This window comes from Anser brachyrhynchus (genome assembly GCF_964034855.1).
Source record: "Anser brachyrhynchus genome assembly, chromosome: 11".
Taxonomy (NCBI): Eukaryota; Metazoa; Chordata; class Aves; order Anseriformes; family Anatidae; genus Anser; species Anser brachyrhynchus.
The window spans coordinates 4,519,833-4,547,102 of record NC_137706.1 but is presented as its reverse complement, the minus strand read 5'-3'; the positions used below and the strand labels follow the sequence as shown (position 1 = coordinate 4,547,102).

General features: G+C 38.6%; 1 protein-coding gene and 1 long non-coding RNA gene across 4 annotated transcripts in view; one reads left to right on the top strand and one right to left on the bottom strand.

Moving 5' to 3' along the window:
- The window catches only part of LIPC (lipase C, hepatic type), a 72,011-nt gene extending 52,034 nt beyond the window's left edge, over positions 1–19,977 (bottom strand). Inside the window, 2 exon segments of the mRNA XM_080608126.1 lie at positions 19,122–19,167; positions 19,169–19,977. Of these exon segments, the coding sequence (XP_080464252.1) occupies positions 19,122–19,167; positions 19,169–19,246 (124 nt within the window). The 5' untranslated portion in view covers positions 19,247–19,977.
- The window catches only part of LOC308201182, a 133,856-nt gene that overhangs the window by 50,892 nt on the left and 55,694 nt on the right, over positions 1–27,270 (top strand). The window contains exon 4 of one of the 3 annotated variants that reach the window (XR_013956100.1): positions 10,959–11,143. The exons of the other annotated variants lie outside the window; for them this stretch is intronic. This is a non-coding gene — a long non-coding RNA (uncharacterized lncRNA). The remainder of the gene's footprint in view (positions 1–10,958; positions 11,144–27,270) is intronic. 3 annotated transcript variants of the gene reach the window in all.

Genomic DNA, 27,270 nt, shown 5'->3' with positions numbered 1-27,270 from the left:
ACCAAACTGTTGGATCTTTGTGAGGAGCTTGCCTGGGAAGAGACTGTTGGGATCAGTCCTTGGATTTACTTCTCATTACAGCACCCATCTGAGAAACCAAAATGGCACTACAAGCATCTTGTGAAGAATTGGGCTTCATCAGCTGGTGGTTGGACTTCATGATCTTGAAGATTTTTTCCAACCTAGGTGATCTAAGATTGCTTAAAGTGGTAAGAGGAAAGCTGGCACAAGGAGGAGTCACAAAAGGAGGGGGAACCAGGAACCTGCCTTTCCCCCTGCTATCTGCAGCGCTTCATTTGGCAATCCTACGTCAGTCGTTGCTAGTATTAATTTATCGTCTCAGGTTTGACAGAATATCAGCAATAACAATAAGAGAGCTAGGCAGTGCTGCAGGAATATTGTACAGTATTTGAATGAGAGATTCCACAATGTATATTCAAGATGAGTTTATGTAGCACAAAATTGCATGCTATGGCACATTAATCCACAGAGAGCAGATGTGATTGTGTTCTGGAGGAAGGAGCTGCTCACGATGGCCTCTATAGTGCTGTTACACTAGGTGCTTTCCTAGCGCCTGTTTCTTTTCCCTAGATCTATTCTCTATTTGATTTACATGAGTAGTTCCAATTACTATCTAGTCATAAAGAAAGGAATGCATCTCCTGCAATGTAATGACCATTAGAGGTAGAAGACTCCTGATAAATAATTTTTCTGTGAATCCAAATACTGAAATCATAACCTTCACCAACTTCAACATGTTTATCTGGTCACTTGAGGAAGGTACCTACTTTGCCTGAGCTGCTGTCTCTCCTATTGGTTAATGGTTATGTTTGCATAGTATATATAATATTCTACACATATATAACCTAAGCTGGCTTTAGGAATTAGTTTCCTATATAAAAAGTATATATAGAAACTATAAAGAAAGATGGAAGATTGATCTAGGAAAAAGGCACTATGAACATGCAAGTCATACTGTGTCCTAGCCTGTCCTAAGAGCGAGAGGACGATTTATTCTTTTGAGTGGGCGTTTGTTGCCAGCACTCTGGGTAAGGCAGTGGCATATTTTTGTATTTGCAAAAATCTTGTTTCTTAAAAACAGTCTGAAATTAAATTCCTAAATTTAAGGTTTAAATATGTTAACCATAAAATGTAAAGGATCCATTTAAGAAAAAATGATATCCTTCTACCAAATTAGTAGATCTGATCTCTTTTTTTCTGTAACACCCAGCATTTGCACATTACTTCATTTCCCATGGTGAAGTCACTCATACCTACTGCAGTGTTCTGGATTTTTATTTATTTATTTTTTTAATACTACATTCAAAAACAGATCATCCAAATTGTTCTTCTTTTCAACACATTTCTTCTGTGGAACAGATAAAACATATTTTATGTTGTGTGGATGCAAATGCTTGTCTACTTTACATGAAATAGAACTTTTTCTTAAACACACAGCTTCCAAAAATAAACTTCAAGCTTATGTTACTGTGTTTGTATCTGGTTTGCATATATATATTGTAAAATGGCTTGATAACCTTCTCTCTTCTGCTAGAGATGCTGCTTGTACAACATATACCCAGGAGGTATGCTCTTAATCAGAATCCCCATCTGCTTCTTGGCTCCTGTTCCAATTATAGTCAGACATCTTGCACTTATTCACATCTATAATAAAATTGATGGTTTCACTATTGAGAAGCAGCACGTGACTAATGGTGCATTGTACCAGGCAAGCTTTTTACTTAAATATATCTTCTTAATCCAATTAAATAAAGGAACACAGAGCAGAAGTTTGACAGACATACAGCTTTTATTTATTTATTTATTTTCCTGAGATCAAACTGTTCATCAGGATGGCTTTCAATCACCTGAAGACCAATAACATTGTAGTACAAGATGTTCTTTCAGGTTTAGAAGAGATTTTATGGGCCAGAACTTCAGCTGGCATAAATTGGCTTCTGTGAAGCTATAACAGTTTTCACAAGTTCAGGATCCACCCTCTGTTCTTATAATTACCCACAGACATCTGAAAAAAGATTCATGTGAATGGTTATACTAATATATCTGAGGTTATAGAGCAGGAAGATTTTTATGTGGTTGAATTTTTAATGCAATTTTTAAATCCAGAATTTATTCTGCCAGTTTCATCATTCCTAAGATTTTTTAATATCAAATAACTCTGAAAAGACATTTTTAGATGGAATTCTGTGTGGATTCATGGCCTATGTCAAATGTACAACAGTTTCTGCGCATCTGAAACTTCCTTTCCAGCAATACCTATTGAGCAATCAGACTTTTCAGTATTAAATTCACAATTAAATAATTGATAAGCTAACCTTGTTCTCTGATATGGAAGAAAACCACTTGTTTTCATAAACATAGCCCCGTGAAATAAGGATTCCTTTTATGAGATGTATTCCATACTCTGTAGCCCCTGATAAAGTAGCTTTCTTCCAGGACTTATCACCCAGAATATTGTCTGACTTTCCCTGAAAGCACGGTTGGGACTAACAATTATGTTCATGCATTTTTCAGTTTTCTTGCAAGTTTAACATATTCTATATAAGTGTGTCTTTTCATAATTTTTAAAATATGCTTCACTGAATACCTTGTATTAGAAATAGCTGTAAACAGAGAACCAAACTGCATCTGCCAAGCAAAAAGAGAATTGTGGGGTAAATGGGTCATGTGCTCCTACTTTCAACTAAAGGAAAAAAAAAAAGTTTATTTCCTTCCTTGTTGGTATAGTACTTTTTGTAACAATGCATGGCTTGTTTAGTTGCCTTAGAGGAATGCTATTTCTTGGCTTATGTGGCTGCCTTTCTCCCTCATGGCTACACTGTTCACTTGGGGCATGTCTGAAAGCTTCACAAGTCAGCAAAACACAGATTAGATGAACAAAGGGGACAACAACTCCCAATAAATGTGGGCTGCCCACACTTTTGTGTTATGCGTGGAATATTCTGTGCACACTCCTGCCTTAAAACAGGTAAGGAGCTGAACGACTTTCTTTACAAGTAGTTCTTCTCTTCACAAATACTGGGCTAAATTTCTGCATGGTTATGCATTACTGGAAAGGGTTGTCCAGCCAGGCTGCAAAATGTTTCTCCAACTGCATTCAATCTAATTTGGTTTTTCACTGCTGTCAGTTCCCTATCTCAGAGATGATTGTGTGGCCTCTAAAATTTTGTACTGAATTTATTATTGTTAAAGCAAAATTTTCATAGAGCTGTGATCTCTAACATGTAGGAAAGCTTCCGTGATTCAGCACTGCAGTGTCATGCTGTAAAGAATAGATGTGGTTTTGGTAACCATGGCATGCCTGCTGCTGATACTGTTTCTTCTGTTTATGGCAAAGTGCTGTAAGCCTGTACGTAGAAGTGTGTAGACAGGACATTTCTCTTCATTGGACTGTGTATGAAATGGCTAAACTTGTGCAACAAATCTCATTGGAAGACTGAGACCCAATCCAACCTCCTCTATTTCATTCCTTTTTTTTTGTTTTTTTTTCCCCCCTGGGGATTGAGCTGTATGGTTTTAAGGAAAAACAACACAAGTGCAATGCCTTTTGAAGCTGCCTTACTTGTTCACCTCCCTCACATCAAAGAGCATCACAACTGAATGAGATGAATACATGGTAAAAACAACAATGTGCTCCCCCTTCCCTTTCCACTACGGTGCATAGAACGAGGGAGACTTTTAGATAACAGATATAAAGCAGACTTGTTTCACAAATTGATTGATGGCTCTTATGAATAAAGAGGACAGCAAGAACGAGACAACTAGGGGTTATTGTAGGCAACATATTTGAAGAGAATACACTTGAAAGCACTTAAAATAAAAGGCAGAGAACCATGCCAAAGTAAAAGAACTTGAAAGACATTAAACATTCAAGTGCTGATTGATGATGACTCTTAGGAGTTAACACACTTACAAGAGCAAAACCTGGATTTCTCTGTGGAGTTGCTGTCACTGAAATTGAGTCTTTATGAAAAGGGAAGAGCAAACAAACAACAAAGGTGAATGAAGAAGAATTGGAATTACATACACAGAGTAGATATGAACAAATAAATCTGAATGCTGAAAGAAAAATCCCTTTGGAAAAAAGGAAAAACAGTGAGAAGAAAAAAAATGATATCTGAATGGATACAAGTCTTAATAGCATAGACAGACTAATCAGTAGTAAAAAAACATTTCCAGGCAATCATTTCTCCTGTACCCACTGACTGCATCATTTTCAACACGTCTCTGTAACAAGTGGTTCTGGCCACCAGGGCAAGGGGGCAGCTCCAAGGACAATACTGAAGGTCAAAATCAGGAAAAGAAAAAAAAAGAAAAAAGGGGGGGGGGGGCTTTCTTTGACACATCCTTCATCACCCTCCCTCACTCTGAAGAGCTTCCACTCTCTCCTCACCCTACTGTTTCCTTGCTCTAACTCAGTGCAGCTAGCATCGCTTTGGCTTTTTATTAGCAAGTGTAAAGAACTGGTAGGATGAGAAAGTATAGGCAGTAAGCAGACTGAGATGGTTAATTCCAAATGCTTGGTTTGCTCCGGGGCCTGAAACAGCTTTTGCTAGTCTTCTACCAGAAGTCAGATACTGGATTGGATAGACCCTTAGACCTGATGTATTGTGGCAGTTCCTACATTTCTACAAAATTAGAGAAGATTACAGAATAGAAAATTGGCTTACTTAAGGGATGGCAAAGCCTTAAATATTTCAAGCATCAGTTAGGATAAACATACATTTAAAAGCTTCTCCAAATTTTCTGAAAATCTGGTCTGAAAAACTGCCTGAAAATATTTTCAGGAGCTTTTCCTTTCCAAAATGTCTGGAGCTAGACAGAAGAATGAAGCAGTAAAGCAATATTGGAAGTATTTAACCTTTTTGAGCCTTAACATTTCAGCTCGGTTTCATGTTCTGTTTGGCATATATTTTTGAATCAGTTTGACCAGTCTTAATTGATTTGGGACAAGCAATGTGATATTTTTAAGGGGATTTATGTCAGCAGATTGTATTGTCAGCTGTTTGCTTTTTTTATTTTTATTTTATTTTTTTATTTTCCCTTGGTTATTCTGTAGGTGTAACAAGGGAATTTGAAACAACCTTGTGGTTTTTCAGTCTGCTTTCTGCTGTGGCAATGGAAGATGTGGTCCACGGGGTTGGATTTTATAAAGGTTATGATTGTTTGCAAGTTCTTCTGGAAAAGGCACAAGCTTATGCTTATTTCTTATAGTAAGATGAACATATCTAAAAATTTCTGTCGTCTTATGTCTAAAGGTACAGCTATAAGACTGGCATCCCAAGTGACCAGAAGTCTTCAGCAAATGAACACCATTAAAGAATATGACTGTTAGATTGTAGCTTGTAATAAGCAGAGCAATATCTGCAGATTATGTTTTAGATACCTAAGGGAAAGTGTAGGAAAAGCTTTTGCCAGGCGTAAGCTATGGATCACTCATTATTCTCTCACACTGATAAATCTCAGACTCTTTCATGAGCAACAAAATTATTTTAAATTTAAAAAATATATACACCCCAACTACTTAAAGTACAAGTTGACATCTTAAAATGAGAAGACCAAATGTATGTCTAGATAGTAATGGTTAACTATCATTTGCGTGGCTGGCTGAGTAATACATATGCTCAATATACAAGAGTGAGCACAATGTCAAAAATGAAGAGCCAGTCAAGCTGGAGGAGGGTGGACTGGTGGTATCTGCCCACATACATCTTGTCAGAATAATTCCAGTTCAGTTCACAACAAAACAGCTAAAAAGGCAGAGAAGTCCAAAGACAAAACCCTTCAGACAATGAAAAATGCTCCAACTAGTTTCTAGCCTAGCTAGTTTCTAGTTCCTAGCTAGTTTCTAGTTTCTAGCTTCATGCAGTCAGTTTGCTTCCTGCATTCTCCTTCCCTCCCTGTTGGATGGGGAATGCTGCTGCTCCCTTCAGTCCCACAACAGCTTGCTTTTTTTACTGGAACCAGACCTCACCTAACAAGGGAAAGGACAATGTATGCAAAACATGTACCTCATTCTTCTTCTTGTCAAGCCAAAAGAAGGTAAGTAGTGGTTATGTGGAGAGGTATGGTAGATATTTTAGTGAGTTCATATGAGAAATAAGTTTCCTAGAAGCAGCTATCCCTTTTTGAAAATTTCTGCCTGTACGTTGTAATAAATAAAATTCAGTGCTCAATGATCTCTTGTTCACTTCAGTGACAAATGTAGGCTGAAATCAGCTTGCTGAAGGGACTGAAGGGACAGCGATTGGGAAGTTTAGTGTTACTGAATGGTGAAAGCATTGATAACTTTGTTCACTGAAGTGCAAATGAAAATAGCCTACCAGCAAGAATTGAAATTCTTGTTTCTCTGTTATTTCTGAAGCTGCAAATCTTTGTCTGCTGGATTAACCACAGGATAATTGATTAAATGTATTGATATTCCAAAGTCCATACTTGTTGAAGTGATTCACGGCAACAAATCAGTGTTATACCTGAAGGGACTGTGGCTATGAATTCGAACGAGTTTTGGTAGCATCCTGTGCTGATGTTCCACAACTGAGATGAGAAATACAAAGAGCTATTAAACACTGAATTTAGCACAGATGTTTCCTGTTAAAACATATTAGTAAAATTCTGGTATTCAGTAGGCCTTTAGTATCCACCCTCCATCTGTGGTATTAATTTCTAGGATTTCAGAATAGAACAAAAAAGCAGACATATAAAAGAAGACCCACTGGGGTGTTTTCTCTCCCTCCACTTTCCATTTTTCTAACGATGTTCCTTGTTCTGTATATGGGATCCTTTTTGGGGGCAACATGGATAAGACAAAGCTAGTTCTCCATCTGGGAGTCACACATTGCAGCCCAGTGCATCACAAACAAGCTTTTGAGCATATACTACATACATAAGTGATGATGGAGAAAGGCTGATTGTGCCCTTTGCATAACCATAGTATTGTTTGCCAAATGACCGGTCTGTGCTTGCGGTTTTTAAGTAGCTTTTGTTTAACAAACTGCTTGGGAAGTGCTTTTGCTTGAAGAGGAAGCTGAGCAAAGGGCTGAAGGCAAACTGCTGAGTGATTGGGTGAGTGCTGTAGGAACACCACAGGTCAATAACCAAGGCGGTTGCCACAGACCCACTCAAATGGCAAAGCTCATCTTTCTGTAACTTGGTGGGGAGATAAAAGAGAAAGCACCAAGCATAACAGTAGTTTTGTCCAGAACATGCATTGCAAACAGAGACACAATTTATTGTGTAAACCATCTTTTCAAGGCTCTTTCAGGCATTTTTATTCAGTGTTGAATGTCAGCTTTCCTTTCTCACCCACATAGATCATAGAATCATAGAATCATAGAATATCCTGAGTTGGAAGGGACCCTTAAGGATCATCAAGTCCAACTCTTGATACCGCACAGGTCTACCCAAAAGTTCAGACCATGTGACTAAGTGCACAGTCCAATCTCTTCTTAAATTCAGACAGGCTCGGTGCAGTGACCACTTCCCTGGGGAGCCTGTTCCAGTGTGCAACCACCCTCTCTGTGAAGAACCCCCTCCTGATGTCGAGCCTAAATTTCCCCTGCCTCAGCTTAACCCCGTTCCCGCGGGTCCTGTCACTGGTGTTAATGGAGAAAAGGTCTCCTGCCTCTCGACACCCCCTTACGAGGAAGTTGTAGACTGTGATGAGGTCTCCCCTCAGCATTGATAGATATAGGCATTGGATGTATGACTTTAAAGGCTTAGGGATCTGGGGATTACTTATATTTTAACTTCTGTTTTCTTCTACCCTTCAGTGTTAAGTTTGCACCAGAAAAGTGAATTCCATTTGCAGAAGTCCATAATGCCTTCTGAGACAGAACAAGATCCGATATAATATTAAAAGACAGGGGTACAGCGTCCTGTAAAAGTGACTTGAGATCTCAGAAACTTTCTTCAAAGTAAAAGAGATGCTTGTGAAGGTTTGCCCACATAGTTTTAGTTTTTGAAAATAATTTTAAAGCCTTGATCAAGAATTACAAGTACCAAGGAAAGAAGTAGATTCCTGATGCTAAAATTGCACATTTTTTACTGTGAGGGGAATACCAGGATCCTGCCATCCACTGGGGGAAGAACCTCACTAGCTCTGAGCACATCCACCTTGGTTCAAGTGAGGACTCTGCAGCAGTCAGACAAGGCTGTTATAATGGTTCCTCTCATCTTGAGCACATCAACCAGTGTTCAGAGACATTAAGAAATTGAATCCCTCATGTAAGCTGCAGTTCACTGATCCTCCTCCCATTCTTCCAAGTGTTAAAATTGTGTAAATACAATTTATTTTCTGTTCTCGAAGGCTGAGAAATAAAGCTCTAGGACATGATTTAATTGCAAAATGTTCATCACCACTTAACTGTGATTTTGGTTTCTGTTTTTCTACTAGTTTGGCATTTTAGATGTTTACTTTCCAAACACTAAGAACGTGTCCCTGAGTATGACCATGGCAGTATCACTGTGGCTGATGCTAGAGAAATGATAGGGTTGGAGACATTTCGTTTTCAGTCTTTTTTTGGTCTTTAGGGACTTGAGTCATCCAAATACTTTAATTATGTAGCAATTTCTATAAAGTTCAATTAAATTACTTAAGAGTAGGCACATACTTAAAATCTGCTGGTTTAGGATTTCTCAGTAAAGGTCGATTTATGAGATACAGATTCTGCTTTCAGGTACCCTAGAGTAATTCAGTTGTTTCACCAGGGCAGATGGATTTGTATTCACAATGCTGACAGCATTGCCCCAGATCGTGATGTAGTACCGAGAGGATTTCCTTCATTCCTTTTTGCCTAGTCACTTTGTATGCTGTTGTCATTAAGCTGTTGTGGCTAGCCATGGATGTGTTTTCCTGGTATGGGGTGATTTGGTGCTGGTACAGTCACTGGTGCAGGGTGCTGAAAGTCTCTGCTATTGTACCTTTCTAGTAAATAGCAAGGGAAAGAGGAATCTGATTTGATCTCCAGAAAGACCATTAAAAGTTTCAGCCCAGCTACAGCAGATCATCAAGGACTGTTTCTATGCATTTTTAAAAAATATTTATTAATGATAAAATCTAATAGCATGACAGTGAGTATTGTCGTTTCCAGCTATTTTGTCTTTGCTTTTGTTCTGTCTCCCATACTCTGCCACTGAGAACTATTTCTCTCTTTCTGTCTGCGTCTTATCTCTTGGCAGTTCTCTCCCTTATTCTTTACTTCTTCCTTGGCACAGGTGAGACACATTTCAAGCTCTCCTGAGAAGGAGGTTTCCAAGCCATCTGTATATGTCTCCCACTCACTAGCATTGTTTAAAGGTTAAGAGGAATTGACTGATAAAAATATTGTACGATGTCCTCTGCAGCATCAGGCAAAGCTGGTAAAAAGTGTGCCCAAGGCAGATGTGTTTAATGCCACCATTAATATTGTTTACAGACTGGAAAGAAAAAAGCAAGGAAAAATAGCTTTTTGGCTTCTCAAGCTGTTTTTTTTCTAAACTGTTCTGTTGCCTGTTAAGAGATGTCTTTAAACAGTTCTGAAATATTCCGCTTAAAAACATGAACAATAACATCATATCTAGTCTTTAAAATCCGTTAGGAAACAGGTGTTTGGATCTGGGTTCTTTCTGTCTCCCAGTTCCCTGTTAGCTCATAGGTAATGCACTCAACTTTCTTTTGGCTCGGATGTCCCATTGAAAAGAGGAGTTTAGTAGTATTTATTTTTCTAGAATGTGGTGAGGTTGAATGAATCCTCTGTAAATGACAATGTATTTTCTGGAGAAAAGGTGCTATATAAGTCAAAGCAATAGTTCTGTATCTAAATGAACGCTTCAATCTAGCAGATGGGAGTAAGGCTTAAGAAAAACGTGGAACATTTTTTCCCTTGCATATTTCTGCTATTTTTGTATCTCAGAACTCACTTTGAAGTGAATGCCTGTTAAACGAACATAAATGTTAACAGAATACATTTTCCCACACAGTTATATGTTCCCACATCAAAAACTTTAAAGTTACTGGGTTTAGACTGCACACATTACCAGGGCAGGCTCTCAGTGCAGAGGCAAACAGCCATGCCACGCTCTGTTTGCTCAGCTTTGCTCCTCTGCAGCGGGGTCTTGCTCCCTCCCACCACCTACCTATATCTGTTGGGATCCTGCACATTTCTTCGTGAGGAAGATAATAGCTCTAGAAATGTGTTGACTATCTTTTGCAGTCTGGTGGGCTGATCAACTTTCTGTGGGCTTTAAATAAAGACTGGTTGTTGGCAGTGAAGGGTGAGGTGTGCTGTGGCTCTGTTCACAGCAAAACGATGACACCCACAAGGAGGGTCTGCGTCCCTATCGCCCGCTGCATATAACCTGAGGCTTTTGCTCTTACAATCAATGACAAACCCAAACTGCTTCACACACAGGCTCCCTGCGTCTGCTCTGATTCCTGATTCTTTTTGTAGGGCTTCTTACTGAGGAACATGGTAGTTGTCCTTCTCAAAACCATAAGAAGTAGCATGTTATTTGTTGAATAAATTGGGAGAAAAAGCACAGGTGTTGATCTGGTAAATTATCAAGCTGCCCAATGGACTTATGGTGATAGGGGAATAGGTAAGCAGTCTGAAATGCATTTACCTTGGAGAAAAAGAAGAGGCCCATGAGCAAAGACCTCATCCACGGAATGCAAACCTTTCTAACCCCATACTTGCTGTGGCAATGTGGACCTGTACCCCGATGTCTGCATATTCCTTCACTCTATTCTGTGACATGAAGCTCAGAGCAGCTACTGCTGACTTGCAGTGCCCTCCCACCACCTTTAGGACCAGCACAGAAGTACATAGCTATCCTCTTCCTCCCAAGATTTGTCTAGCTTAGCTCAAGCAGGGCTCAGTGCCCTGTTGTGTGTTCCATTCTTTTCTCTGTTCTAATTATAACTTCAAAATTATTATTATTATTGTTTTAATTTCCAGATTCCATTTGGCATCTTGTACCAAAATTTCCTGCAGAGGAAGAACTCAGACTATTGGATAGAAACCTTTCTTGGCACATTCCCTCACAGATGGTCCAATCTGCTCTGCAGTGTATGCCTGACAGCTAGTTAATCTGGCAGTGCAGGAACACGCATTTGAAAATGCAAGGTCTAGATCAGCTTCAGGTAAGCACCTCAGCTATGTTCTATAACCTGAAATTGTAGGCATGCAATGGCACACAAACCACATTTAAAGAGAATGATCCTTCTACCATCACTTATGGAGACATTTAGGGCAATTTACAAAATGTTACAAAAGGTTACTGAGAAAAATAAGCTCATTCCCTTGCTATTCAAGGACTTTCACCTTCTCTAGAAAATAAGACGGGAGTCTAAGTTAAAGATTGAAAACCATTGCACTAAATAAAACATTTTCGAAACTTTGGCAATGTATTGGATAAATGCTTTGCATTGTAAATTTGTTAGGTCAGACTCTCTACTGAATTTAGTTAAACCATCCTACTTCAATATACTGTTCCTAAAATATCATTGAATTACATATATATGTCTCATGTAATGAACTCTGGGAAACTGCATCATGAAAAGTGCAATAAGACTGCATAATATGTCGTGGTTTTGTGTTACTGGTGCATTACACAAGTGCATACTTTATTATATTTATAGTAATTTCATTTTGATACAGAAGGCCTAATAAAGATGCATCATTGCTCAGTACCAAAAATCTGATATCTGAAACATATTTAAAACTCCATTTGTAACTAAAAATTTGGGAGTTTTTTCTTTATACAACTACAGGACCATTTTTATTCTCTCTCCCCCTCTCTCTCTCTTTTTAGAGAAAGAAGTTGCTGTGTTTCTAATTACAAGATAGCATACTGATTCTTAAAAAATTCTGTCCTCCACTCTGTTTATTCCATATTAGTGAAATTACCATGTGAAATCCTACAAAATTTATTACACTTTAAATGCATCAGTTTTTGTAAATGCGAAAAGATAAAAACTCAATTCCACTTGTTCTGAAATCACAGTCTCCAAATGGCAGCAGCAAATTCCTCAGAATGGTACCTCAATTTTTGCCTGCCCATGTAGTATGTATGAAGAGATAAGTTAACACAAGGAATTAAATGAGTCATTTACTCAAAGTTTAAGGCTGAGCACTGATCAGAATATTTGATATAATATTTTTCCACTCCTTTTTCCTGCAGAAAAAAGAAATTCAAATCAAGAAATTGGGATGCCATTATGTCTTTATAGATCATATATCAATGTAAAATTTTAAATGGGTGCAGAATTTCTCTATAATTCGTTTTAGAGAAAAAATAGAAATCTGCATAAAAGCCATTAGAAGTGTCCCTAGATATTCCAGCTAGATTATGATAATTTTTGTTATGAATTAATCTTAGAATATTTCACAGCAGAAAAAACCCTGAACATTTAAAAAAAATCACAATTTTATGAATAGTTCTTTAATATTAAAGCATGCCCACAGTTCTGGCTTTCAAAGGTTCTGAGTATTCCCAATTTTAATGCAGTTCCAGTCCCTTTCCTCTAAAAATAACCAATTTCAAAATTAGCGGACACAATAATTTGGGCAATTGGGTAACTTCCAGAGTAATCGCTCTTCTTGGGAGGATTAAAGGTTAAGTTTAAACATACACCATTACATATAGTTTTGTTTTCCATTTAGAATTAGGCAAAGTTGGTTCACCTTTAAGAACTGGTGTCATTTCCTGATTCTTTTTTTGATGTAGATATAGTTTCCTTACAAATTTTTTCACTTTTTCAAGACTCTGTTTCATGCATTGTAATATTTATTCCCTTTGAGAGGAACAAAATACATGATGAAATTAAGTTCTTACTTGGAATTACAGGATATACGTATATTCATCTTAGATCTCAGAACAAAGCGTATCTAGGCTATATCACTGCAGATGACTACTGCTGTTGTCCTTAGAGAGCTATCAGTGCTGTTATCGAGTGTTTCGCATACAGACAGTCTTCATTCGGAATTTTGACAAACTAAGGTTTGGACATAGAGTATCTGGTTTGCATTGGCTTACATTTTGAGCCATGTATCCCTCTATTTTGCTGACACATTGTTGGGGAGCTATTACTGGAGCTGTCTGGATTATGTGGGGATGGTTTTGTTTTATAAAACAATACAAAACAAAATAGAAGGCAAAAGGAATTGCTTTTGGGAGAAGATGATCCCATTGCTTTGAAGAAAGAAATTACCTGATGTTAAATTAAACACTTACCAAAATGAATACAACAGAATATGACAACAAAGAATTTAGGTAATAACTTGAAGAAAAGGATTTAAACAATAACTTGAAAATAAATATTTAGACAATGTTTCCTCATTCTTTCAGTGCATGTGATAAGCTAAATCAAAGTTGCACAAGCAATTTTACATTAAGTACTTGGCTTTCTAGTGATAGCTACTAGTGATGAATTACATGGCCCAGTTACTATGGTCATGATAACAGCTGACATTGTACCATGTGGACAGTTCCCTAATGTACCAAGGAAAGCTAAAGTGTAAAATGGCCACGTATACTACCATTTCTGGAAGAAAGTGGTTCCCTAAAAGGCTGCTCAGTTTTGCTGTTGCCTATGAATAGGACTGGTGTTAAGAAAGATGTTTCTGGATTTCACCCAGGCAAAATGGGTGCACTGAGACTAGTGGGTGCAGGGAAGGAAGCTCACTGAAAACCTGACTTTTCATGAGTTGAGCTTCATTCACAAGGAATGAACCAAATCAGGCAGCTAGAGACGTGAGCTGTAATGGCATACAGCCAGACGGAGCAGTACCTCAGTGCTCACTGGCTCCGAGCTGGTGGCACCTCCAGGGCAGGCCCTGAGGATGCAGCTCATAACATAGGTATTGCGTGGAGATCCAGTCACCTCCTTTTAAAGCAACACCAAAATGCCATTATGATCCTTTTCTGGAACAGAAAGAATCATGAGGAAAATAATTTTCAGTCCCAGAATAAAGTGAATAAAATTCCTTAAAAATTTGGGCTGCCAAGGGAGGAACTACTGCAATACATATAGTCCATAAATATATTTAAAATATCTGAGCTACAGTGGTCAGTATGATGCCTTCTGGGAAATAGGTATATTTTTCCATTTCTTTCAAGATTTGTTGTGCTTTTTTGAGTGACAGAAACTCAGATCTATGAAAAATGGAAAAATTCAGAGGTGAGTATATTCTTTTCCCTGGGCAGGCACTCTGGTTCACCTGAAGAAATACTGATCCTTTTCCTTTCCTGATGCAAACTAGATGGCCTTTTAAAAATTCCACAAATAATGTTTTCATTACACAGTTATTAGGGATTTTATATGGTGAGCTTTCTGGTTACTATGGTATAACAATATTAACTTTAGGCAACACATGCATCATATCTTTTAGCTTCAACTGCTAACTTTAAATGAAAAAATAGCACCCTTTGACTACAGTTCTTGGACTTCAGTCAGTCAACTTTTGAAGAAACAGAATGTGTTTTCTATATAAATCAGGACCAGACTTAAACAAATGGGTCAATTTGCATGCTGAATTTGAAGTTAAAATTAGGTATACAAAGGATATTACAAGAACCTGTGGTAAAATTTTAAATAACTAGTACAAAGCTAAAGTTTATTGCCAGTACTGTTCTTGCCGATCAAAGCTATGCTAATGTGATCTAGGGTTACTTTAATATTTTGCAGCCTCTCATTCCCTCAGCGCACGTTTTAAGCATGCATATCACTCTCTCGCTTTTATAATAAAATGACTTGAAAAAGCCTTCTGCTTTGTATTGGCCTCCTGAGGTAGAAAGTCACAGAGATTTTAAGTCTCGCATTGCTTGCACCAGCTTCATTATGTTTGATGAAAGAAATATCTTGGTCATATCTCATAACATGCAGTACTTCCTCAATAACCAGATTGCTTTAAGGAAGGACATTTTTCACCTGGATAATGAAATCATATCGTAGTTATGTCCCTGGTCTTCTGTGTATGATACGTATAGGATGTTGGCTACATATTAATAACTACTGCACAACATGATGGAAAGCTTTGAAAAGGGATTTTGTCTTTAGAGATGGATGTGTGGAGTCTCTATGGTCTTCCTGAAAGATGTACTGTGCAGCTTTTTATTCTCTGAGCAGGAAGAGATGTGTGTATAGTCTAAATATAATTATGGGTCAGAGTGTAAATGGTAGGCTCTGTGAAATCCATGACTAAGACCAGACCTATCAATTATGTCAGTGGGAGATTACTGCCAAGATCAAATGTAGATTATAGGCCTGGCTACGTCTGCAGTCATGAAGCTTTGCTGGTGCACCAATCTTGGTGTGCTACCCTTAGCAAAGAGAATGTTACAAATGTGGACGCAGCACATTCCTGTTTACTGTGGGTGAGATGCTCTTCCCCCGCCCTCCCCGCCTTCCCAGAAAAAACAACCTCCACAGAACTGTGTCTGCACTAGGGCTTTTGCTTATGTAAATAACTGTATGTCAGTTTGGTTCATTCTCGTATCAAAAGTATTTATTTACCAGCTCTGACTCAGAAGCTTCTTACACACATGAGATAACAGCTGCCCAATAAAGGTGTGCTGGCACAAAACGGTCTGAAGCCTAGCCTTCAGTTCATGGCCTAGTAGGGCTAAGCTGAGCCCTTGCCATATACCCTGGTGAAGGGGTTGAGCAGTGACAGGGGAGGCCCAGGATTTCCTGTTGTCTGTATGACTGAGAAGCAGAAAAGGGGGAATAGCTGGCATGCTACCATCACCATGCTGTGCGTAGTCAGGCTGGGATTCTGCATTATTCTGCATTACATAAGCAGGTAGAGTCCTGTGCATGGGTATCAGAAATTGTAGTAAGGACCTTTAAATAAGTGATCCGGCCTGTTGGATTTCCTGCTCTTTTTCCTTTTCCAAGGCTCGCTGCCCACCAGTCTTCAAGCATATCTTTCCAGCTGTATGCCTACAGCTGAAAAGCAGCTATGTCCCTGAAGCTCCAGACATCTTTGAGTAAGATCTTGGCCATTCTGGACCAGCTTGGGGGGTTCATATAATCTATAAATTGGTAGAAAGTATATGCTAACTTTTACCAAGATCTATCTAAACAGCTATGAAGAAAACACGTGGTCCTCCTGTGAAAGTTCCTTCCTAATCTCTATGAATATATGTGACTTACTTTCTCTCAAGAGCATAAACTCCTTGCTGACTACATTGCATTCCAGTGGGTTGGTGGGTGAACACCTTCATCCAATACTCCTGAAGGCAGGACAGTAAATCCTCGTAGTTGCCAATTCCTTTCCTTCTATTGGATATTGATGGACATTTTCATAAGACTCTTGATTCCACATGAGGCAGGAATAGAAATAATGCCTCACCTGGGATAACCCCAAATCATCTTAGAGCATCCAGAACCCCAGTCAGTCATCAAATTAAAATTGCAAAGGATGGTTTTCTTTCTAATCTTTGTCTTGGTAAGCAAGTAGAAGTAAAAGCTCCTAGCAGAAGCCTAATTTGCCCTGAAACAATTCAATAGAAAACTGTTGCTCTTCTTCTTGGGCATAAGACAAGATAATTATATTAAAACAAATTAAGGCTTTTCAGTGTACACAGTACAATATAATGACTTTTTTTTTTTTCATTTTTGCCATACAATTTTGCATGGGTTTTATAACTGAGGGATTGCAAGGCATTTAATATAGAAGGAAAAGAGATGTTGAGTGCAGAATCTTTCTTAAACAAAGAAGTAGAAAGAACTTATCTTAAAAGGCTCGGAGGCAAACCAGTTACAGACCCATTGGCAGCAAAATGACCTGCTCATTCATCTCTCAAATTAAATGTAAATCTTAGGTCCATGTAATTTGTGGCCATTTTAAAATTTGTATACTTTTACTAAAGTCTGAATGCTGTTAATTTTGGTCTCCTGGCCAAACTCCAAACAGAGTAATTATTCTGCTTACTCCTTTCCTAAATTACAGCAACAGCTTCATAGGGAACAAATGCGTTCATAATTTGCTGACCTAAACTGCTTTTATATTGCTATGCACTATTAACAGTTGCTGTATTTCAAGCTGTGGGTGGCTGCATTGCCGTGGTGGATTAAATGACCTCTGGACAAAGCTTGCATATCTTTCCTTTGTTTAAAGTTCTTTGGGACAAAAGGTGCTGTAAATATAAATACTATCATAAAAATCATTTTAGACCCAAAATGTGTGGGAGCTGAAATGTGTTCTCTGAACAGGAGAAACTCAGTGATGCAGATGGATAAAGGAAAGAGACTATTACTATTTGAGAATGTATGCCCATGGGCTGGGAAGCTGATGGCCACTGATTGTCATGGAAAGGTGCTTTCACTGAGAAGCATTGCAAAATTGTGGAGCAATATGGGAAACAAAAGGAGAATGGAGATTTACGTGATATAGGAGGCTCAGTGCTTTGGGGGTACCTGCTCCTGTAAAATGAGGCTGGCTGGCAGGCTGCATTTTGTTTGTTTCCAGAAGTAGAGGAAAAAAAAAAAAGTTGAGAAACCTGATAAACTTTTTCAGAGATTCAATGCATTGTTTCTTAAGGTTCTATATTTTCTTCTGATTGTGTTGCAGCTTCTTAAAAAAAGATCCATACTCTGCCTGGAAGGTGAGGGAAAGACTGAGACAGTGTAAGATATGAACAAGAGGCTTTTACCCGCTTTTTCTTCATACAACACTAAAAACAGAATAGTTTATACACAGACAGTGAAGTGAAAAAATGATTTATGTAAACCTGTTCAAATTGTACGAGAGCCATGTAACAAAAGAAAGCATTCCTGGTAATTCACAGAATGGTTATAGTGGCAGCAAGGAACAGATTTTCACCTAAAGACCTTGCTTTCATTAACTTTTGTCTCTGTGTTGGGAGTAGAAGCACTGGCTGCACTGGCTGATCTTCTCATATAGCCTGAAAGTAGAGATTGTGCTGGAGAGGTTTTTTTCTTGAGTAACTTGAGTTAAACAAGTAGAAAGCAGGGCTGGGTTCCCATTCTTCCATTCTGCTAACTGTAAGCAGCTCCTTTCTCCTTCACTGAGTAACAGGCTTATGGTCAGGAAAAACCAGAAATTTATTCCAGCACCAAAGCTGCCACTGAAATATATTTTTAATTGGATAAAAGTCAGTTTAGTACTTAGCAAAACTAAGAAGATAGGACCTTCTCCAGAAAGCTGGTGAGGTCTTGACGCAGTGCTGTAATCCAGTGGCACTGCCAGTACAGGGTCCTGGAACTGCAATGAACAAAAAATCACACATACTGTGCATTTTAGCAGTCAGAGAGACTGCAGACCATTGTGGATGGTCTCCTAATCTTTACCAGAACAAAAAGTGTGTTTAGAGAAATAAAAATCATCTTTGAATAGTCTGCTATGGGTAAAAGGGGTTCACTTTTCAGCAGACTATTTGCTAGGGATAATTTGACTAGCTTTGTTTAATTGGCAGACACAGCATTAACCAATCATATCACATTTCCCACAGGCTCTGAATCACGTTAGAAGCCTTTTGCACTGTTAAATGATTACTGGTTTTCCTGTTTCAACAATTATTTTAGTCAATCTTGCCAAGTATCCATCCATTGATGGCAGAACACAATGTTAAATATTTTAAATCACAAAATATCTTTAGGATGGTGCCTGAACAGCATTTACCTCTCTCTCATTTTGGACTTTATTACTTTATCTATCAGGAAATAACTTTAAAAGAAAATACAGAAAACTCTTAGTAAACACAGTGAGTACATTACTAACAATTTCAGCAGAATTACAGATTCTCGTTTTGATTTTCAATAGAATATAGACATCTTAATCACATAGGAAAATCAGCAAACCCTGCAATATTTGGGTCTGAGAGTGAGTCAATTGTTGATTGTTGACTTGAATGACTGAACCTGGAAATTAAAACCAACAGTAGATTCCTAAACCTCTCATATGAATCAATTTGTGTTTTCACAAATATTCTCAGTCATATGTGACAAGGAATCTTATAACAAGAAATCTAATTTTAAGCCTTCATTTCTAATATCTCTGTAAAAAAAAGCAGCTTGGTAAACCAACAAGTCTGAACAGAATCCAGACCACCAGGTATTTCTCATTACATTAAAAAAAAAAAAAAGTGCTTACCTTGTGCCTTACTTGATGATATGTTCCACTTTAACATAAGCTTTTTTTGTAAGATGAAAGTTGAAAAAAGCCTTTAATGAAGATTCACTCCTCAGGAACAGTGAATAGATATCACAAGCTAACATTTCTTAGTTGTATGTCCTCTTCAACAGAAGGCACTACTCTGTCACATATTTGAGTGCTTGGTTTTGCAAAACTGGCATGTTCTTAAAAATGTTGCTAAATAAGATCATTGTGTACTACATTCATGTGCCAAAATACACATCCCCTATATAAGTAAGACACATATGCATTTAGGCATCCAGAACAGGGTCTCAGAATTGGCTTTTTAACTTTAAAAATACAGGCCTCTATTATGAGCTAAATGCCATTCTCTCTGTAAGAAAACCGTAACATTTGTGTACCTAAAATCAGCAGAACTGGTACTCTCAAATTATACCAAACTATCAGAGACAGAAGACAGAAAAGATTTAGGCCCAAATCCTGGCCATTTATAAGTCAAAGGCTGATTTGTCGTTCCCTTAAAAGAGACTGATATTTTGCCTATAACAAACAGTTACTTTGAAGCTGACTTTAGAGCAGAGTACAGGAACCCTGTATGAGATAGATCAGACTTCCTGTTATGACCACAGATGCATTAGCTGGTATGCAGAACAAATATGCACAGTAGTCTTCTATACACTGGAACTCATATGGTAAAACAGGCCCGTGTAATCAGGTAGGAATTTGGAAGGATGCAAAAATAAAAATGAAGTCCTAACATGGGATTTAATTGATTGGATACAGGGATAGGTACAAAACCACTGCTCAAGGAAAGGCTTATACGATATGTAGAAACAGTTGGAGTGGTCTTTGTTGCCTTAGCATCGATTGTGACTGCGAATATTCTAAGGTTATTTTGCAGGATCTCATTAAGGAATACCCTGAAAAGCATAATTCTGTGGAAGCCGATCAGCCTAGATTTAAAGACAGAAATGTTCTACCACATTAATTTTCTTGCTTTCTTAGAGGATACAGTGTCACAGCTGTGGCTAGCATGGGTGATACAGGGGATGTAATGCAGAGCATGTTGAAATAAAATATGATTCTCTGCTTTAGTAAGAATTGCACAGCAGGAGAAAAAGCATGTAATGGATAAAAATCCATCTTTGAACAGGATGCTGAGTGTGATGATTAGAAAATGGGACATTTCCTTAAGGATCTGAGAGAGACCTCTTCCATTTATCACTGCATCTAATTATATGTGATGGCAATATCAATTTTAAAATAATCAATTGCTTATGAAACCAGCATTGAATATGAAGAAATTGCGGAGTATTGCAAATATATCCTAGGAGATTTATCTTTTAAAGATGATAGTGGAGCAAGATGATCAGTGAATTCCAATACACACAAACTTAAATTAGTACTCCTGAGTTTGTATAAATACATACTGCATGTATTAAGAACATGTTCATAGTAAAACCAAACTAGAGGATTTTAAGAATTGTGGCTGCTTTCATCTTAAAAAAAGTACTTGAACAGCTGTCCCAGTGAATTAGAGGAATGAACCCTATTGATGGTCTGAGGGGGAAAAGGGCTTAGCTGAGAGGTACTGAAAAATATGTTTCCTAGTCTAGAGAAATAATGCAAAAATGACGCTTGGCTAACACAAGGTCATTGCTCTTGTTTGCTTTCTGAGGGGATTTTGCATTTTTGGTTTATATGATGGAAACCATGAGTGTTTAACCACAGTCCTGGAGACTTTGCTCCAGCACAAAATGTTCACCCCTCCAAACTGCAGGCATGGCATATCACTTTCCACATCTCATACAGTTTTTCTCCTGTTAGGAGCCCAATCACTGTGTATTTGCAAAGCAAAGTGCACCGAAGTCTCAATCTCTAAAGCGCTTCACAGCTACAGCTTTAGCAGAGAGAATATTCACGCAGGTGAGAAGGAAATAAAAAGTAAGGAGGGAGAAAAGACAGAGAAAAAGAGAGGAGGCTGAACGGAAATATTTATCTGGAGTTAGTGGGATAAATGCAGGCCACTCTACTAAGCAGACACTGTTCTACCTCTCTAGATTTCATGACAAGACAGGAAACTCAAGTTTATTGTTAAATTCGTATCTGTGGATTTTATTTCCCCCCTGTACTGCCCTCGTGTGGCCTTAGTTCCAGATCAGAAGCGTAAAAAATGACACTAAGGGTTTTGGAGCAGGGTGAAGTCAGTGGCGTCAGATTTTGGACATTTGGATTCAGATGCTTAATTTGGGGTATTTTAACCAATGCTACTCTTCTGGGCTAAAATCTCTTGCTGAAGATTAGAATCTGTTGTAGTTTGATCCAAACAGTAAGCCTGATCCTCAGCCCGCGTGCTCTGCCAGCAGGCCTTGCTGTCAGCTAAACGCCAGTGTGTTGCCCTGCTTTAGCCTGTGGATTTGTACCCTGGTTACTCTTGCGCGGCTTGTGCGAAATGAGTTGGTGGCTCCTGTCCTGTGCATAGGGGCCGGACATTTGTGTCACAGAGATCAGTAACTCCAAGCAAATGGCACGACTGGCACAATTAGATTGCTGTCAAACAGCAAGTGGAGAGCTGAGGGCTTTGGGGGTACTGGGACTGCAGCGCTTTCAGTCATGACTCCTACAACGTGGTGAAGTTAAAACCCCCCTAATTACAGACAGTGCTGAATACATTTCACTGACCTGGAGAAGATTTTTTGTCTCCAACACTCACCTCCTTGCACAGCTGTAAACTTTCAAGAAGCATAAAAAAATCCCACGCTACTGGCAGGAGCCAACTGTTTATTTTACCATTGTCGGTCACCACAGGGTGATTTGTGCCCACGCCCTGGGCTGTGTCTGAACAAGGTCTGACTACAGCCACTTGGAGCCAACTGGTTGTGGCTGTGTGTGGTGTTGCAGACCATTTTCCTCTCTTGAACAGACAGGGTTACGTGACTCTCAAAGTCACCTCTCCTTTCTGCCTCGTGCTCTTCACTGTACTGCACCACACCGCTGCCAAGGTACGGACCTCGCTTTCCAAGAACAATTGCTTGGGGTATAAGTAAATGTCACTATAATAAAGTCGATGGCAATGCATTGGCTTACACTGAATTGTGCCCCATAAATATTTCTACATCAGTGATTTGCTGGGCAGTGTTTTATTTTAACCGCTGCCTTAACTAATACCAAAATGCAGCATGGAGAGGGCAAACAGCCAGAGCTCTGGGTTGTCTTCCTGGTTCAGCCATGGTGACACTCTGTCTGTTTTGCTGTCTGTGACATGGGAATAATAATACTAAAATTGCCTCATAAAGTGCTTATATAGCTACAAAGCACTATATAAGAATTAACTGTTATTACTGTAGACTTTGGGAGCCAGATTTTGAACTTTCCATGCACTGATGGGTCATCAAATTACCATAAGCCTATCTAGAGAAATAATTTTAGAAGTGGACTGTAGCAGAGCATGGACTGCCAGAAAAACCTTACATTGCATGTCAAATTGAAGGCTGTTCTCCCACCATCAAAACATAACAGGAGGGAACAGATCCAGACCACAGCAGGTCAGAGCAGCCATTTCATACCGACCTCTGCTAGGAGAAGTGAACTGGTGAGAGTTCATCTGCATATGGTCTGAAGAAAAACCTCAGGAGAAACAATGGATAAAAGAAATAAGTGTTGTGAAACTGAAATAGGATGACGCCAGTCAGGCCACATGACCTTGGATGCTTCCTTGTGTCCTTTCCTGCTTGTTTGTGAATGCCTTTTTCCTCCAGTTCAGGCACTCTTCTGTTTCGGCAAACACAAATAACAGCCTTCTACTTTTGGTCTAAGGGAACAACAAAGAAAGCAGAAAGAACAAATGTAACTTTCTGTGAGCAACCAGTCTGATCTGTAACAGGCTCTAGCAACTCAGAACAAAATGGCTAATGCCTCTGTGAACAGGCTGAGTGCTTCCAGCTTTCCAGGAAGGAAAAGGCATGGTAAGTTTGTGGCAACACACCCCATGCTCTGACTTCCAGATTCTTCTTAAGAAAAGGCAAAAGGTGCTGGTAGAATTTCCCTAGAAATTAGTAACAGAATGTGAAAAAATAGATATCCCTTTTATCTAAGAGTCATGATTTTTCAACAGTGCATCCGTTCTAGAATAAAATACTACCCAGCATGCCCTGATTACAGTATGCAGGCCTAATTAATCACTGAGGAAACATTTTCACAGTCATAAAAATGAATCTGCAATTATTTGACTGTGATCTGATAACGACTGGTTTGTGGAAAGAAGCTTGGATTTTGGCACCTCCCTCCCAGAAGATTTTCAACCTGGAAAAAATATGATTTGCAAATAACAATGATCTGTACTTTCCAAATGTATCAGAAAAGAAGACATCTGACATGCTTGGCTATAAAAGCAGAGATTTTACAGCTCTTCTTCTCCTTGTTCTCTCTAATTTTTGCAAATTTCTCATTTCCTATGTTAGAAGCAGTGCTTTCCATTGTTAGCCCCTGTCCCCTTTCCACTGACTGCTCTCAGATGTTCTATATAGTCTCCTGTGCTAAATTTTATGCAGATTGCCTTAGGTGCTTCTAACATCCTTGATCCCAGTGATTATGAGCAAATAAGAAAGCGGATTAGCAAAGGTTAACAATTAACTGGACACAGAAACATATGGAGAGAGCTGGTTAAAGAATATCTGCCCTGCACAGTGAAAGAAGTTATATGGACAGGTTCATGAGCTTTTGCAGAGATAAAAGTATGCAATGAATAAGTTATCATTGTAGAAGGTACAATTCATTCATCACTTGTGGCAATAATCTGGTGGCAGGATGATGAAAAGTCTGCCATACATTTTTGTGTTACCTAGAATTTGTAGATACTTGTGGATTCTTTTTGCTTTATGTTGTAGCTTCTTAGAGAAGGCATGTAAGTGTGTATGTACCTTTACTCCTTAGAGATGGCCGTTATTCTCGCTCCTCTCCTCCTTTCAACAAGCCACAATCAACGAAAATAGTCAGTTCTAATGAAGGAACTCAACTATGGTGTATGAATTTTAGATGGAACCTTAGATACACGGGCAAGTTAAATCTGTTGATCCAGTGTGCATATTAACATTGTGCTAAAGCCCATCTTCAGTGTATCTGGACACTGTTGCATGCTATAAGAAATCTGCCAGCAAAATTTTGACTAAATCCACAGCAAAGCTCAGTTTAGCTCTCAACAATCTGATCTCTGATATCTGGTTGGATTGTTCCTTTGGGTTGTGCTAAGTTTTACTTGGTCCTAAATTAAAGATCAGACTGGAAATGAGAATTTAAGAAAAGAAGTGCAAAGAAAGATTAGTATTTTTATTCATAACAGAAGGCATTTAACTGTGTGCTCAGAAAGGGAAGAGCCCAATTTTAAATCCATCCTTTCAAGACACAGCTTTCCATGTTATTTTAAATTTGGATCATACTTTGGTGCATGCCTATGACAGGCCATCCCCTGTATCTGAAGGAACGGTAAATTGCTGCATCACATTCGGGCTCTGCAGGAGAAAGCTCTTCTGATTCTCTGTCCCAGTCCTTCAGCAAATTACAAGCTAAGGGACAAAGTCACCCTAAGCTGCTGACTGCTACAGTCCCTTTTGCTGTCCTCCAAAGCAGACTCTATTGTGGGCTGGGATTTAGTGAACATGTAGCCTCACTAACTCATTTTGCACCAGCTACATGATGATTTTACAGGACAGAAAATGTCCCCAGACAATTTTACCTTTTGGACTTTGGGCCAGATGCTGCTTCATTTCCCTGGTGTGAGTCAGAAATGGCTCAGTTACAACAGGATAAATTGGATAAGCCCCTTGGCCTCAGTGGGACAATTTAATTTTGCCCATTGGTTTAGGCCCCTCACCTTATTAAAACAGTCAGTCTTCTGGCTGCAAGGAATAATATTTAAAAAAAATAAAATTGAAATTCACATAAGTTGGGATGTGCTCTGGATGGGGTTGTAACAGGATAGAATATCAGATTTAATCCTGTTTTGTTCTACAGTACTGAACATATATGTGGCAGTACTGGAGAAAAAAACATCCTCTCATTATTCTCGGTGCGTTTTGCAGCACACCAGGGCATCTAGGCAAGGAGACTCTCAGAACCATGGCAGGGCTGAAATTGCCTGAAATGAGGTGTAAAGATGAATAAAGAGTGATTTCCTTGTTTTAGTTCGAAGATTTTTTTTTTCAAAAAGCAGTAAGATAAATTAGGAAGATTTGCATTTAATGTGAATGGTCTGTGTATCTCCAATTAACAGAAAAAAAATACATAAAAATGTATGATGAATGATGCATCTGCTTGGTCCTTTTCTCATTATATATACATCTGAAGTGGAACCAATGCCATTTGCGAATAATTTAATTGAAATAATGGCAAGTATTATTTTTGTAGCATACAAAACAGTAAACATTAATTTAATAAGGCTGAGAATCATGAAATGCAATCTTAATTACTAGAAACTGGAATAATCAGCTGAACTGAGGCACGCAAGACAATTAACTTTTTAGAACAGAGTTTACAGCTGCTAGGGTGGAACTAACATACTAAGAGAGTTAGCAGTCATTACTTTGAAGTGCATAATGTTTTGGAATAAACCATAAAAGCAACATAAGATCTCTTCATTCTGCATGTCTTTTAAATATTCTATAGCCCTTGGAATTTCTCATGATATTTTATGTTTCTGTTGTCTGCCAGCCCCAGGGCTTAATATCAATCTCTGCGCCAGCTCTCCTGCATAGACATGGCTAAGCTGTCATCCACTGAGGGTACAGACTAGAGGGGATACCCCTGGGTCAGCACAGACATTCGTGTTGTGTTATCCCTCTCCTACCTATACCTATTGTATCAGTCTGCCTTATAATGAGTTAAGTTTCTTGCATCTTGCACTCTCCCAGGAGGCTGATACAGATTTTCACTGTATCATTTAAAAACCTTCTGATTTCCAGCTCCTTTTTGTTGGGAACATTTTATAGCTTATTCTCTGCTCAATTTTTTACTGTTCACCCTGATATATTTATAGAAAGCTAGCATACTAGCTGGACAAGCAAGGAAGCTGTTAGAGGCTCCTCTTGTAAATGGACTCACGCTTCCCCTGATTATTATTTCTGGTTGGATAGCAGCTTTCCTTAATACTGGTACCAAAACTGCAAAGCTTTCCATCTGGCTGTACAGGAGAACCATTTTCAAACTGGGTCACACTCAGCAGTGGTGAACTTCTAGTCCAAGTTTAAAGTCAAAAGCATCAGAAAGCTGAGAGTTATCACCTTCAGGATAAAATACATGGAGCTTTTAAGCCATAAACACTGTGCCTGACAGCCTCTTTGTTACTTGCAGTAGGCCAAATTATACCATCTGCTCTGCAAGTGACACTGCTTTTTTTCTCAGTGTGTTCATTTCTCTGCTTTTCATTCTCCACTGCATCATTTCTGACTCATCGTATGAACTGAGCAAGAGAAAAATGAGAACCGGTAGCTCAGGCTTCATGTTTTTCATTCAAAGTCACCACACAATCGCAATCTGTCAGTGCTGCCTGCCCATGCCAAGGGCCCAGTGTTTTCCAGTCCTGTAATTTTCTAAGTTGTGACAGAATTACAAAACAAAGCAAAAGTGATTTTGTAGGGCTAAAATACTGGTCCCAAACTGCAAATGTGGTAGCCAAATTTAGATGACATTTACACTTTTCTGAATAAAGGGAATGATTTCACTTTTTTTTTTTTCCCCTTCAATTTGCCACTGTGTTTTGAGAGCTCAGATTTGGGAATATGGAATAATAATCACTATTAAATTAGATAAAATATTCATCAGCATTACCGGTTCATTTAAAAAGGAAAAAGATTTAAAAAGGGAATGAAATTAAGAGGTTTTGTGCTGTAACGAATAAAGCCCCCAGACTTGAAAAATAATCTTAATAAAGTGACACCTAGTGGCTACAGAGAGACATGGCTAAAACCCTGGGAGAAGTTTGCCTGAGATCAGACTGTGTACAGCCTTGAAGAGAACCTGGATTCACAGAGGGAAAATAGCCACAATTTATAACAAGGAGAAGCTGTTTTTGTTGTTGGGTTGGGTTGCATTGGTTGTTTTCTGCCTTCTGATTGTTTTGGCTGAGCTTTCCGAGAAATCATTGATAAACCCT